This window comes from Odocoileus virginianus, chromosome 4 (assembly GCF_023699985.2).
Source record: "Odocoileus virginianus isolate 20LAN1187 ecotype Illinois chromosome 4, Ovbor_1.2, whole genome shotgun sequence".
NCBI lineage: Eukaryota > Metazoa > Chordata > Mammalia > Artiodactyla > Cervidae > Odocoileus > Odocoileus virginianus.
This window is the reverse complement of record NC_069677.1, coordinates 86,527,572-86,543,041: the sequence shown is the minus strand read 5'-3', so window position 1 is coordinate 86,543,041 and position 15,470 is coordinate 86,527,572. Positions and strand designations below refer to the sequence as shown.

Sequence of the window (15,470 nt, the reverse complement as noted above, 5' to 3'; positions counted from 1 at the left end):
ATACTCTTTTGTCTTTTTTAATTTTAATCAGACTTATGTTTTTGAGATTCATCCATTTTGTTGCCTGAGTAGGTCGTTTTTATTGCTGAGTAGTGTTCCAATGTATAGATCTGCCGTGACTTATTTATGTTTTCCTATTAGTGGACATTGGGTTGTTTGCATTTTTTTTTTGCTATTATGAGTAAAGTTTCTATGGCCATTCATATACAAGTCTTTGTGTGGATGTGTGTTTTCATTTCTCTTGGTTAATTACCTAGGAATCGAATTTCTGGGTCATATGGCATGTGTATGTTTAATTTTATAAGAAACTGCCAAACTGCTTTCCAAAATTGTTGTACCATTTTATTCTCCCATCAGTAATGTATGAGAGTTTCAGTTACTTCACATCTTTGCCAACACTAGATACTGTCAGAACTAAAAAATTTAACCATTCTAATGGGTGTGTAGAGGTATCCCGTGGTTTTACTTTGTATTTCCCTGGTGATAAATGATGCTGAGAACTTTTCATGTCCTTTTTTGCCATCTGATATTTTCTTTTGGGTAACGTCTTTTCAAATCTTTTTGCTGCTGTTCTAAGTTGAATTGTTTTCTTATAATTATGTTTAGGAGTGTATTTTGGAGGGCTTTCCTGGTGTCTCAGTGGTAAAGAATCTACCTGCCAATGCAGGAGACACAGGTCCGATCCCTGATCTGGGAAGACCCCACATGCCGAGGAGCAGGTACGCCCATGCGCCTCTAGTACTGAGCCTGCGCTCTAGAGCCTGGGAGCCGCAGCTGCTGAGCCCACACGCCCCAGAGGCCGTGCTCCACACGACCAGCTGCCGCAGTGAGGCTGAGCGCCGCAACTAGAGTACCCCCTACTCAACACAGCCGAAGATAGACAAACAAAACCATTTTTTAAAGTGGTTTTTTTTTGTTGTTGTTGTTTTGCGTTCTGGATACAAGTCCTTTGTCAGATATGTGTGTTAAGAATAGTTACTCTCAGTTTGTTGTCTTTTCATTTTTCTTAACATTAATCCTTGAATGGCAGCAGTTCTTAGGGGTCTTAAATTTTATAAAGTCTAGTTCTTTTTTTTCTTTGAGAGTTCATACTTCTTTCGTTCTGAGAAAAGATTTATTAATACCTATCCTAAGATCAGAAAATTTTCCTCCTGTATTTTATTTTAGGAGTTTTATAGCATTACATTTGGACCTGCTTACATTTAAGTCTATGATTCATTTCAAGTTAATATTAGTATACCTGTAAGGGTTAAATTTTGGTGGTTTTCTTTCTTTTTTTTTGCATATGTCCCCTTGTTTTAGCACCATGTATTGAAAAGATGATTCTTTTTCAGGTGAATTACCTTGTTGAAAATCAGTTGAACATACATGTGTGGCTCTATTTCTGTTTTCAGTAATGTATGTCTATCTGTAAGCCAATACAGTGGGCTTTCCTGGTGACTCAGTGGTAAAGAAGCCACCTGTGATCCCTGGCCGGGAATTTTCCCTGGAGAAGGAAATAGCAACCCATTCCAGTGTTCTTGCCTGCCAAATCTCATGGATAGAAGAGCCTGACAGGCTATGGCCCATGGGGTCGCAAGAGTTGGACATGACTTAGTGACTAAACCACCACTACCACCACCAAGCCAATACCATACTGTCTTGATTACTACAGCTTTATAATGTCTTGAAGTCAGATAATATAAATCTTCTAGCTTTTTTCTTCCCCAAATTGTTTCAGTCATTCTAGGCCTATTCTATTTCTGTTTAAGTTTTAGAAATAGCTTATCAATGTCTACAAAAGAAAGCTTGCTAGGACTTTGATGGGAATTGCATCAAATCTGTAGATCAAACTGGAGAAGAACTGATGTCTTAATAATATTGAGTGTTCTAATCCATGAACATAGTATATCTCTTCAGTTATTTAGGACTTCTGTAAGTTTTCAGTGTTTCATAGTTTGCAGTGTACAGGTCTGGCATGTATTTTAATTTATTCCTAAATGTTTCAGATCTATTGATGCCATTGAAAATGATGTTTAAATAAAATTTATTTAAAATATATAAATATAAAATACATAAACATTTATTTATTATATTACTTATATATAATAAATATATATTTATAAAATGTATTTTATAAATAAATTAAAAATATATAAAATTCAGATATTCACAGCTAGAAATCCACCCAGTTTTTATATACTGATCTTGTATTTTGCAACCTTGCTGAAAACTAACTTACTAGTTCTGGTACTTTTTTGGGTGGATTCCTTGGGGTTTTCATATTGTGTGCGACATGTCCCAATAGGAAACAAAGGCACATTCACCTTCCTTGAGAATAGCTAGTGTTTCCCTAGTGCTGTGGCAAATTCAAAGGGGCCAGCATTTATGTGACTATAAAACGTTGTTTTTGGTTCCACTTAAATTGTATTTAATTAGCCTGAAATCTTAGAGAAAGGTAAATAAATTCTTGAAGTTCAAATGTTAAAAAAATAACATTAATTAGAAGGTTTTTATGAATTTCATTGGGATGTAATTTGATAGCAGTTGTTTTATTTTCAACAGAACTGATTTAACAATTTCACATTTCTTTTTGATGCATATTATATCCATTTCAAAGCCATCTCTTATCATTGCCTTTTCTGGGTTTTCCCTCTGATATACCTATTTATGTCTGTTACTTGTGGGACTTTATTTTGGTAGGGAATTTAATGTGCATTTATACAATGAATGCTTATTAAGCATGCAATATCCACTTGGTACCAAGTGCCATGGATACAGTTGGGAGCAAGACAGAAACACGCATTTGTTGTCTTTATGGCGCTTACGTTCTATTCTAGCAAAACAGTGGGACATTGAGTAAACAGTTGTACAAACTATGGAATTACAGTTTGAAAAGTGCTATAAAGTCATTAAATTTATGAAGGATAGTCCTAACCTAGACAGGTTGTGGGTCAGAGAAGTCTTCCTGAAAGCGGTGACATTTTTGCCCTCTCTGGTAGTTGTGTTTAAAGATTTAGGTAGATTTGGGGGTTAGAGGACTGATGATACTACTTATGTTTACCCATTTGCCTTGATATATATGACCCAAACTTTTTTCTTCAATAGCATTTTTTTTTCTTTTTTTTTTTTCTATACTCTCTTAGTGGTCATTGGTAGAGTTAAGCCAAGAATCATTAATTAATTCCTTTTCCTTATATGTGTTAGCAGCTACTTCTGCAACTCTTAAGTCATCATTGTAACTTAGATCCTTTTACAGCATATACCAGGTGGAATCCCTTGAAACAGGTAGTAATTTTGATATTTCTTGTGACCAGAATTTTATTCTCCTGTCCAGGGATAATAGGGGTGCGGGGGGACCTAAATACTACCCTTCTGTAGTTAGTTTTACTTGATGGATACAAGTTGCATTTGACTATAGTGAATATAAATATTTAGGAGAATTATAGATGGTATACAGTTATATTTAAGAGGTTCCTCACCTCATTTTGTATCTTTTTAGATTCTCTTTTTTTCTGAGTAGCTTACTTTGCCCTGATTAAGTCCTGAAAGAGTATATGAAAGAAGTATAAGAATAAAAATAAAAACCTCCTGTACCTTGCCTACTCCATATTTGTACATCTCTATGTGTTGCTTTCAAAAACAGTTTATCTGATTGGCCATCTACACATCATTCATCTAATAATTTGCTCCAGAGGTGATTGGTTCCCTGCTTTCTTCCTGTTCTGAAAGTTCTACCTGGTGCTGGCTCTTTCTTTTTGGTTTCCTCTTGATTTTTATTGACTTTGAATAGAGAGGAGTCACATTACTTACACCTGTTGAATAACTGTTTACCTCCCTGCTTGAGTTAATGAAAACCAAGTTAGTTAAGAAGTGTTTATTATTCAGATTCTTTTACATCTCAGTGTGTGTGTGTGTGTGTGTGTGTGTGTGTGTGTGTGAGTGATTTAACCTATCCACTGATTTATCTTTAGCTTGTGTGATGCCCTTATAACATCCAGCTGTTCAATGCGTTGAAGGAAATTCACATTTGTTTTCACACACTTGAAGATTCTTGTGCTATAAAATGTCTCACTCTCTGGATTTCTTCTGATCACTTATTTCTGAAGCCATTTAACTTGTTCCTCTGGCCTCTGTGTTTTCTGCAAAGGGGAACTGAGTTTTAAAGTTTCATCAATTGAATTTAGTTAAATGAAATTTCATCTTAGAAGCTGCTTCTCTTAGGCATGCAGAGCTTTGGGATGGACCCCGGATGCTAACAGAAGGCCTCATTTCCTCTTTGGAAGTACTTGGCATTTGTGTGAAGAGGGCCCAGGAGTTCAGATCAGCACTTACTGTAACAGATTTTAATATGTTTTGTGCTGGTCCCTCGGGATGCTGACTTCCCCACCTGAATCTCCTGAATCTCCCAGGGGGAGGCCCTGGGTCTCCCAGGGTCCAAGAGGAAGTTGCAGCTTCTTGGGAGGTAGGTTAGAGAGTTCAATACTAGGTTAGGTCATAAGTACTGGACTTCTGCCTTCCCCTCCATGGACTGCATTTGGGGTAAAGTGAAAGCAGCTTGGGTACCCCATTCGTTTCACTGTTGGTGACCCGTCAGTGGCTGGTGGTGGTCAGCTTGTCTACAAGATGAGGTGGAGGTCCTGCCGAGGCTGAGAGGGAATGCTCTAGTATCTTAGTACTTTGTCTCCTGTGACTTTTCACCTAGGCTTTTATTTTCCCAGATAATGAATTTCTTTGAGGGGTGGAAGTATAAGGTTAAAAACTTTCTGTAAAATGCACAAAGGCCTAGAGGATCACTAATGAACTCTAGAACTGGAAAGGAAGGACTTTTGAGAACTTAGGATCTAGTGTAGGATAGAAATGTGCCTATTTCCCTGGATCTTGCTTTCTGAACAGTTCATATTTTTATAATATAGGTATATTAGTTGCTAAGTCATGTCTGACTCTTTTGTGACCCCATGGACTGTAGCCCGCCAGGCTCTTCTGTCCATGGAATTCTCCAGGCAAGAATACTGGAGTGGGCTGGCATTTCCTTCTTCAGGGGATCTTCCCCACCCAGGGATTGAATCCAAGTCTCTTGCACTGGCAGGCGGATTCTTTCCCACTGAGCCACCAGGAAGCCCATACTTAAGCGTACTCATTGTCTATTGTATGACAGTTTTTATGTTCAGAATATGTTAACCCAGCTTTTATTGGTCATGAATTAGGAAGCACTTCTCTTACCAGAGTGGCATTTTAAGGGAAAGCTACCATCATCTAACGTAATGCCAAATTACGACCTTCCCACTTCTTTCTTTATGGCACAGGAAATCCGGGATCCTCTTATGCAGTGGCTGGGGAAACATGTGGATCCTGAAGGAGTCATAACATCCAGCAAGCTCTCCCTGAAATTCATTTCATCCTACACGTCTGAAATAGAAATCACCCCATCCGCCATACCTGTGGTGACTGACATGGAGTCCTTCTCATCAGAAAACTTCAATTTCGAGATCTACCAACAAAACCTGCAGACAAGGAAACTTGGGAAAGTCATTCTGTTTGCCGAAGTGACGCCCACCACAATGAGTCTTCTGGACGGGTAAGTCCTGGCCAGGCTGGTTTCTGTACTTGCTTGGAGGTCCCCAGGTATCTTGATGGTTCTCTCCAACCAGTGCTCGGTGAGAGGGATGAAGATTTAGAGCAATAACTTAATGCTATGCTTAAAGTGATGGCTTATTCATAACTTAATAATGAAGATGAGCGTGATAACGCTTTAATACACCACTAGCAATACACCCATCTGTAGATAGAGAAATTAAAGTTCTTGGGTCAGAAATCTGTGTTTTAAAGAATGAGAGACTTCTGTGCCTTGTGTCTGTCTTCCTTTAATCTGACCTTTCAGAATGTCTTTGGGAAAGAGAATATTATGAAAAAAAGGTGTTTGACAGGTGGCGCTATTGTTCACATTGTTCACATTGCCATTTTACTCTGTTATAACCAGTGTTGAGATGTTATAACCAGTTTAAGATGTTTGCGGAGTATTAGCATAGGAAATTTGAACGACTTGTAAGTTGTGTTCAGTTGAAATAAACAGGAGCTTTGTACTTACCTGTTTTGGTATGTTGCTATCCAATGCATTTTTAAAGCACTCTGTAATCCCATTGGGATGTTGGAAATTCAGTCTTATTTCAAGTTTTCCTTCTTATTTCTTCTGTTTCATGGACTTTGATTAAAGGTTAAACAATGGGAAACAGATGAAAGGTTAATTTTAAACTCCAAATTAGTCTCTATTAATACTTTTATGTTGAGATAGATAGTTTAAAAAGTAGGGTTATAGAGGGCATGAATAAGAAAAGCATCTTCCCTCAACATGGGACTAAAATTTGAGGAATGTAAGACTGCAAAATCCCCCACCTCCTTCACAGTTTCTGGGCACTTTCACCTGTGGAACCGCATAATTAGTCAGATACATAATTCAGCATCTGGAACGTATGGAAATATTTTGGCTTTTCTTCTGAACAATAATTTCTGGAATTTGCTAGTATGTTGATATAAGGTGATGAGATAATTTTAGGGTTTCTTGACTCTCATGCTCAGTCATGGAAGCAGCAATTTTAGTGTATGTACAGGATGTAGAAACAGCATTACTATAGGGGAACTAGCAGTGAGAAGGCAAAGTCGAAAGGGGAATATGAGCAATGGCAATGAATAGGTCTTGTCTCCCGAGTTGTTTTGTGTTATTTTTGTTTTCTTTCAGTGTTGCCATCGTCTCCTGCCTCCACTCCCCAGTCCCTGGTGTTCCCATAGAGAAGAAAAAGCTTGTATTTGTACGGAGCAATTATTACTTGCTTGTACAAACTCTGTGATAATCTTTTGCTACTCCAGTGTACACTATTATATCAAAAAGGCTACTCATTCCAATCATATCTGCCAAATAAAAAAAATCAGACAGAATATTTAACAAAAAATTTTGGGGAGGTGAAATTCAGATAGAAAAACATTGGCACTTCTAGACCATTTTTGTTGTTTTTGTGGACGATAGTGAAGAGTATTTTGTATCGGGGCAATCTTGAAACATTGAGATTATGGTTGCTGGGTTTGGGCAGTGGGCAGTAAGAGGGCTTGTGGGTACCTTGCTAGGGTGGGTGCCAAGAGGTAACCCGAGCTTTTATATTCTCTCTCATTTTACCTGGAGAGCAAAGGAGAGTGTAAATTGGGGTGTGTCCACATATGGGCTCCTTCAGAAGTTGCTCATGATGTTTTTGTTCATCTCCCAGGGCTAGAACATGACCAGATTTACCTCCAAGGACGACTAGGAAATAAATGCCAACTTTGTACTTGGCATTGATGAATCTACTGAAAATTAGGTTTCTATTAACCAGGAGGAGAGGAGGGCAGATATTAGAGGGCAGTTAGAAGTCTTTCTAACTTCTGTTTGTACTTTCTGTTTGTCAGGCTGCTAAAAAATTAGCAGGAGGCCTTTAAGTAGTATAATACCTCATGATGGCCCCATTGCTTGCAAAAGTTAAAATCATAGTTGGAAACAATTATTTTCAGGTAACTCTGGTTTTATTTCGCTGCTTATTCAGTGTCATTAGAGGTAACTTTCTTATGTTATTACAAATCCAGGAGGATTTGGACCGTTTTCTTTGGACAAATTGTTGGAGGCTGTGTGTGCTTCTTTGACGACAAGCCCAGTTTAAGCTACTGTGACACTGAGGTAGCACCGAAAGCTTTCATTTGCTCTCTGGTCAGGGGAGCAGGCTGGCCTTGAAACCGTGAACCGCCACCACCACCGTCACCTCCACCGTCACCTCCTGCCCCAATCAAAGCTTGGCTAGTGGTTCTGTAGAGGGGAAGGCGCTCTGAGGACAGGAGGAGCAGAGGGAAATGTGGGAGTGGCTTGCTGATAACATCAAGGTGTCTGATGGCCCTGCGGACTCGCCCTCCAGTAATAGAGAGCAAAATCCACGGGAGTGAGTGCTGTTTCCCCCGTAGTCTGACATGGCAAGCCACCCAGCCAAGTCTGGTTGGAAGAGGTTAATTTCTCCCTGAATCCCCCACCCCAGGCCTTTTTTTTTTGTTTGCCATGTATTTCTAACCACGAAAAGCATTTTCTACCTGATGGTCAGGGTAACACAGGGTAAATTCTGATTTCGGTTCACTTAGACAATCTCTCCCCCCCGCCCCGGAGTTATTTCCTGGTAGCTCTTCGTGTGACCAGTTAGCTCAGCTGGTTGGGGAAAGTCCGACCAGGGCCACGGGTTTAGTCCTGCGTCTGGCCCGGGGAACCTTCCCTTCACTATTCTGTGGTCAGTCCTGTGGCTGCTGACGCGGAAGCCCTTTGAAGATGTGAGCTGCCGCTGGCCGTGGGGTTCCAGACCAGGGGGTGTGGATCGGCCAGTGCTCAGCCCTCCGCACTGCTGGACAAGTGCCTCCAGCTGCTGACTCTGGCCTGGTTTGGTCCAGAGGGCTGCACATTTAGTAGAATCTCCTGATGAGCGATGACTGATTGTCAGCTCTGGGGAAGGTGGGAAGGGGAAAACTAGACCTTGGAGCGCAGGCTTAGGGTAACTGAGCCATTATTGGTAATTGTGCAGTTGTCTTTTATTTGAGCGATAGTTCGATGATCAGATGTTGAAACAACTTACTTGTGTGAAGCCACAGTGTGTGGCGAGCCAGATGAACACAAACTCATTCATACTGATTCTCTTTGCATCCTTGTATACATCCTGAATGAACTGGCCACACATGGGCTTTTTAATTTTTTTTGTAAAGAATAATTTAGATTTCTTTGTTAAGTACGTTTATTTTCTTACCATTGCTGAAGCCCTTGATTCTTCAGGCCTAAGTTTGCCTTCATCCTACGTGGAGTAAGCATTTATGGAGTGCTTGCTGTATGCCAGGCCGTGTCAGGCACTGGGGAGAGAAGGCGGGGAGTGTACTGCCCCAACCTCACAGTGCCCTAGAGGAAGCGCTTCCCCGGGCACACTCAGTTCATGCACAGGCACGAACGTCTGTGCACCTCTTTTTGGTCTGAGCCTGGGAGTTTGGGCAGATAGAAGTGGTCACAGTGTATTACATGGCGCTGGGCGAGAAGCAGACTGATCAGTCAAGTTTTTGGAGCGTTTCTGTGTCAGGCATAAAGCTCACTATCTGGTAGAGAGAAACACTGGACCTGAAGATTCTATCACTCGCTGGCTCTGTGACCTTGGCATCCTCACCCTCTTGGGCCTTGCTCTCCTCAGTTCTGCGATCTGGGCATGAGAAGCACCCCAGCTCCTGCGAATGGAGTGATCCTGGAGTCAGAATCCTAAACCTGCCCGCCTTCCTTGCTCTCAGTAACCTCCAGGCCTTCTAGAGGGCGAAATGGTTTTGTGAACTAGCTTCAGCGTCCACTGAGGAAACCTTGTATGGTAGGTGGTGGACTTTTCTAGAAGCGGAGGGAAAGTCAAGGAGTAACAATCCACTTAAGTCATTAAAAAGTATTCGGGGGAAATAGCACAGGGGAGAAGAACCAGCATCGTTTAAGAAAGATAGTATTTTTTGTGTCACAGTCTGGGGCTTCTCACCTCGCTGCATACGTGTCCAGTCAGCGCCTAACGTCTCCTTCCGCCTTTCTCAGACGTGTCCCTTCCGCCACTAGCATCTCCTTCCGCTTTTCACATAGGTGTCCCGTCAGGCCCTGAGGTCTCCTTTCGCCTTTCACATACGTGTCCAGTCAGCGCCTAACGTCTCCTTCCGCCTTTCTCAGACGTGTCCCTTCCGCCACTAGCATCTCCTTCCGCTTTTCACATAGGTGTCCCGTCAGGCCCTGAGGTCTCCTTTCGCCTTTCACATACGTGTCCAGTCAGCGCCTAACGTCTCCTTCCGCCTTTCTCAGACGTGTCCCTTCCGCCACTAGCATCTCCTTCCGCTTTTCACATACGTGTCCCGTCAGGCCCCAATGTCTCCTTTCGCCTTTCTCAGACGTGTCTGCCACTAGCATCTCCTTCCGCTTTTCACATACGTGTCCCGTCAGGCCCCAACGTCTCCTTTCGCCTTTCACGGACGTGTCCAGTCAGCCCCTAACTTCTCTTTCCGGCTTTCTTCTCTTCCGCCTCTGCTCCCCTGACTTGTTCTACTGCGCACCCTCCTCCCCACAAGCGGAGGCCTGAGAGGACAGAAACTGGGCTGGAACTAATTTAATGGCTGAGTGACCGCACAGGAGAGAAACAGCCGGATCCTAATAGGGGTCTTTGTCTACATTTCCACCCTGGCTGGTAGCATGCCAGTCAAGAGTCAAGCTCGAGACACAGGTGGAAGCGATTAGACCTGTCATAAAGTTTGAAAAATTGATTCTGGAGGCGAAGTGAATAGATTGAACTTGACAGTGTTGTCCTAAAGATTCTAAGGGAAAATTCTGTAGTTTAATTTGAAATCCCTTGATTATTCATTAGCTTTCCAGATGGCCTTTGTTGATGTTTTACATATTAATGCCTGTATTGTGTTATCGGGTGTACTCTTAATGTGCACATAGGTAATGAGCAAGGGATAAATACGTTGGTAAGTGTCCGAAATTAATGGGATGTTAGCCTAATTGTGAAATAAAGGGTTTTTAAGAAGTTGATTGCTTTGAGATAAATTAGCATGAGCTTTTTTATGGGCCAACTTGGTACTTTAATGTGAAAATTATTGGAGAATTTAAAGAGACCTTCATTTTAATGTTTACTTCTAAATTAAGGTTTACAGTGTAACTCCAGCCTTTGACTCCGCTGGTGAAGACTGAAGAGTTATTCTAGCCAATTCTCTATCAAATGCTTTTGTTTTCTTGGTCTCAACTCAACACCTGAATAAGTTAACCTTTCACATGCCAAGCTCCTGGAATCAAATGATAAAATCGTTTATTGTTTTCCAGAAATGTCTCCATATTGATTGTTAGTGTTCTGGAATGTTTAGTTGACATTTTGTAACTGATTTTATTTTTTTCAGTAGGGCAAGCTTATTATGATGCTTGCCATTCTATGATAATGACAGCGTGTTCTACTTAGATAGCATTTTCATTAGAACTGGAGCTTCTTTCTGCCTCTCTCTCCATGTGGAACAACGTTTAACAACCTGAAAGGTCCCCACATTTTGTATAGAAGAGTGAGACTGAAAGGGACCATCCAGCCGATACCTTGTGAGTGATGAAACACTTCAGGGACATGTTGGACAGTCTGCTGTGCTTGAAAGCTCTTCCCCTGGACCCTCCTCCAGACTCAAAGCACAGTCTTTTGCATGTTCTCAGTGGTGGGTGGCAGTCTTAATCTTTCGAGGGTATACCAGACTTTTAGGTAACTAGATCCTATGATGAGCTTCCCTTGGTGGTTCAGATGGTTAAGAATCCACCTGCAATGTGGGAGACCAGGATTCGATCCCTGGGTTGGGAAGATTCCTCCAGAGGAGGGCATAACAACCTACTCCAGGATTCTTGCCTGGAGAATCCCCATGGACAGTGGCTGTTTGCAGTCCATGGGGTCCCAGAGAGTGGGACTGAAGCACAGCTCAGCACAGCACAGACCCTGTGTATTTCCAGAAACTGCCTAGTTTCCTGTGCTCACTCATTTCCCATGACTGAGGATCGAATATCTGGGTTGACCTAGGGGCTTAGAGCTTAATGTGGAATATTGCTGCCCTGGGTTGGAATTGCATGTCCGCCATTTGCTGCATGAGTAACCTCCGGCAAATCAGTAACCTTTCAAGCTTCCATTTCCTTGTCTATATGAAGTAGCTGGCAATAGTCTCAGCTCTTTAACTTTTCTTTTTTTTCCCAGTTCAATCCCTTAGCTAATTTCTCTTCAGCACCAGCTGCGTGCAGCAGTCCGCACTAGGCTCTGGGACCCAGTGGGGAATAGAGTAGATGTGTGACTTTCCTTCCAGGAGCCCCCGTTCAGCTCCAGGATAGGGTGAGAATGTATGGAAAATGTCTGCTAAGCTCTTAGTGCATAGCTCATGTTGTTGAATTCTCATTATTCCTTAAACTTTAGATATGATTCCCTTTTTTGACCAGTGCATTCTTCCGGTGGCAGTGCTGTGAGCATCAGTGAAGCAAATCATTGTCAGCTTGACTTGAGTTCTTGATGTGCGTTTCCTTGGGGTGGAGTTTTTATTGAAGATTTTAACAGTTTTTTCTCAGTGGTTATTGTTTTCTGAAAAATGTGTTGTTTGAGTTCAGCTTTTCTGGAAAGATGAGAAAATAGAGTTGATTCTGTTTGTGGTTCCCTTACAACATGTGTAGCCAGTTCACTCTCTCTTTTTTAAATCAAACTTTCTATTTATTTAAATCTTAATCCTTAAGATTATTTGACTTAATTGACTCTTGTGACATATGAAAATGATAGTCAATTCAAAAGAGCCAAAACTTCAACAGTCTGAAGGTATTTATTAGTCCCATGGGTATGCCTTGTTTATTATCTGTATCTTCCTTCAGACCTTTTGTGTCAATCAGAATGCATGGATTTGATACTGTTTCATTCTCTTGATTTTCCTCAAACATCTCAGATATTTGTTACTCTGCAGAATTGCTTGATTTTATAGTATATTTGATTTAGTATGAATGTCTCTTACTGGTTTTATTTAAACCAGTAATAAAGGACCACAAAAGATGACACAAGGTAAAAGGTTTGGGGCTAGAAAAGGCAATAAATGTGACAAAAGTTTTATTTTTTTAATCTCAGTCCAGATTTTTTTTTTTTCCTTATAAACTATTTGCTTTGTATTGGGGTACAGCTGGCTAACAATATGTTGATGTATGGCAGAAACCAACACTATATTGTAGATCGATTGTCCCCCAATTAAAGATAAATAAATTTATTTTTTTTAAAAAAGCAAACTCCAGTGAAATATCTCCTCACGCCAGCCAGAATGGCCCTCATCCAAAAGTCCGGAAACAGTAAATGCTGTAGTGGGTGTGGAGACAAGGTTGGTGGGAATGTAAATTGGTACAGCCACTATGGAGAACCCTATGCAGGTCCCTTAAAAATCTCAGTCCAGATTTACCTTAGGGAGAAAACCAAGAGTTTTGACTGTAGTTTAGAAGGGAGTTGAGTCTTCTGATGCGTGGGATGTTTTCTGCTATCGTCGTAAAGTGCAAAGGAGTTATTTGTTAGCAACAGGGCCATTTAGATGATGTTGGGGCATCCAGAGTGAGCTTGGACTCTGGGCCAGCATGGGATACTGACGGCAGAACAGGCAGTGGAGTTTCGCTGGCTACTGGCCTGGGGCAAATTTCATGACTTCTCATTGTAAAAAAATGGCTAAACTGTAGTGATGCCCATTCAGGAGAGCCAGTCATGTCTCAGAGGTCAAAGGGAAGCGTAAGCAGCCTGTGGGACAGCTTCTGACATGGAACAGGTTGGCCAGCAAGTGCTGATTTAAATCTCCTCTTGCCTGCCAACTAAGATGGGCGCTTTTCCCACATGGAGATGGCTGATGGCCACCTCTCTGGAAATAGCAAAAATGAAGATTGAGGATATGATCCGAGGTTCTAATGCAGCAAGAAATGTACAACAAGAAAACAGCATTTAAAAAACTTGATTATATAGCATTATGACTAGACCTTGAGGACATTATGCCAAGAGGGGTCAGTCAGACAGAGGAAGACAAGTACTGTCCGATATCGCTTGTATGTGGAATCTTAAAAAAAGCCAGACTCATGAACACAGTAAAGAAGTAGTTATCAGGAGCTGGAGGGTGGGGGTTTCTTTCTTAAAGATACAGATTTGCCCTGAGTAGAGATCTTATGTACAGTATAGTGGATGTAGACAACAATATTGTATTATAATCATCAGACTTGTAAGAGACCAGAATCTAATCCAGCCACTAAAAAGAAAATGATAATTAGGTCACATGATCGAAGTGCTAATTATTGCTGCAGTGGCAAGGATATTACAGTATATAAATGTGGCAAATTAACATGTGCACCTTAATTTTACATCATGTTATACCTCAAATATGTGATTAATTTAAAAACCTCTCTAAACACAGAAAGCCCACAAAATTCAGTTTATGAGTTAACACTAACTCCTGTGTGGGAAAGATTTTAAATATCATTAGAATTTAGTTTTCATGATAATTCCAGTGTGCCCGCTTACCTGTATGTATGTGATGAGAAGATGAAGGCTGAGCTCTGGGTTAAAAAACTTATCTCGGTAAAAATCAGTAAATGTGTTGAATAATCAAGCAGATATTTTTCTTTTCCCCTTTTTAGCATCCCTCTCCCCTTCTACTGTTTCTCCCCTGACTTGGCTTTGTGATTTACTTAGAGAAACTTCTGTTTTTCTTTCAAATAAAACACTTACCTGTTCTGGAGGTGAGGGTTGATGTGCTTTCATCTGGCCCTTTAAAGTCTTCTGCACACTTACCATTTGGCCAGATGCCCTTGGAGCTCTGAAATACTCTCGTTTCTGCGTCTTTGTTTTGGACAGAAGCATGTTCTGTTTCTGCATGAGGGGTATTCCATCACGTCGAGATCCCAAACACCACATTTTTTCTGTGTTGCACAAGGAGTCATTCATCATTTTCATTTTTTGTTTGGCTCTGCCACAAGAGTATTCAAATTAGCGAGAAGGAGAGTGATGAAGTCATTGCCTGGCAGGGAGGTATTTCCTTGAGATGTGAGAAGGGTAGAGGAGACAAGAGAAGGGGAAGGAGTTACGGGCAGGTCTGCACTCACCTCTTTTTCTAAGAGGTCATCTGGATGCCAATGGAGTTTTCACCGTTTCAAATTAGATCATGTGAGTACAGAGAACTTACTTGAGAATGTAAGTAATGGTAAACGGTGTTGAACGCTGTTCAACAACCCTGGAAACCTAGACTGAAACTTTGTGCCGTTTTGACGTGCTAGCTGTGTGACGTTGGGTAAAGCACTCAACCTCTCTGGGCCCCTGTAAAAGGAGAAGGTTACACTAGATCCACGGCTTCATTTTCTTTCCTTTTCAAAGCCAAAAACCCCTTTTAAATGAAATATCCTGCAAATGGGACTGGGAAGCCTTATTGGAGTCTAGGTTCCTCAGTGCTTGGGTGCCAACTGTGTGCACGCCAGTGTCTCAGTCAAGTCTGACTCTTTGTGACCCCATGGACTGTAGCCCTCCATGCTCCTCTGTCCCTGGGATTTCCCAGGCAAGAGTACTGGGGCTGGTAGCCATTTCCTTCTCCAGAGGATCTTCCTAAACCAAGGATGTCTCCTGCATCTCCTGTATTGGTAGGAAGATTCTGCCACCTGGGAAGCTCCACGGGTGTCAAGACCACTGGCCAAAACCTTTACAATGATCACTCAGGCCCAGCTGACTGGGGAGTAACTCTCCCATATCTTATATCTTAGTGGCAGGCTGACTGGTTGGTCTATTTATACCCAGCCTCATTCCAAAAGGATTTAAGGCAAGGGAGACTTAAGTTTTTCTCTTTTTGAGGTAAGTTCTTTCAGCCTTCTGCAGGAGATTGTACTGTGTAATCATAAAGTGGATTACACCAGGTTTCTTTGATTTTTAGAT

General features: G+C 41.4%; 1 protein-coding gene across 4 annotated transcripts in view; it reads left to right on the top strand.

Annotated features, from left to right (window-relative positions):
• The window catches only part of HLCS (holocarboxylase synthetase), a 212,777-nt gene that overhangs the window by 72,076 nt on the left and 125,231 nt on the right, over positions 1-15,470 (top strand). For all 4 annotated transcript variants that reach the window (XM_070466967.1, XM_070466968.1, XM_070466966.1 and 1 more), the window contains one exon: positions 5,286-5,557. In XM_070466967.1, the coding sequence (XP_070323068.1) occupies positions 5,286-5,557 (272 nt within the window). The remainder of the gene's footprint in view (positions 1-5,285; positions 5,558-15,470) is intronic.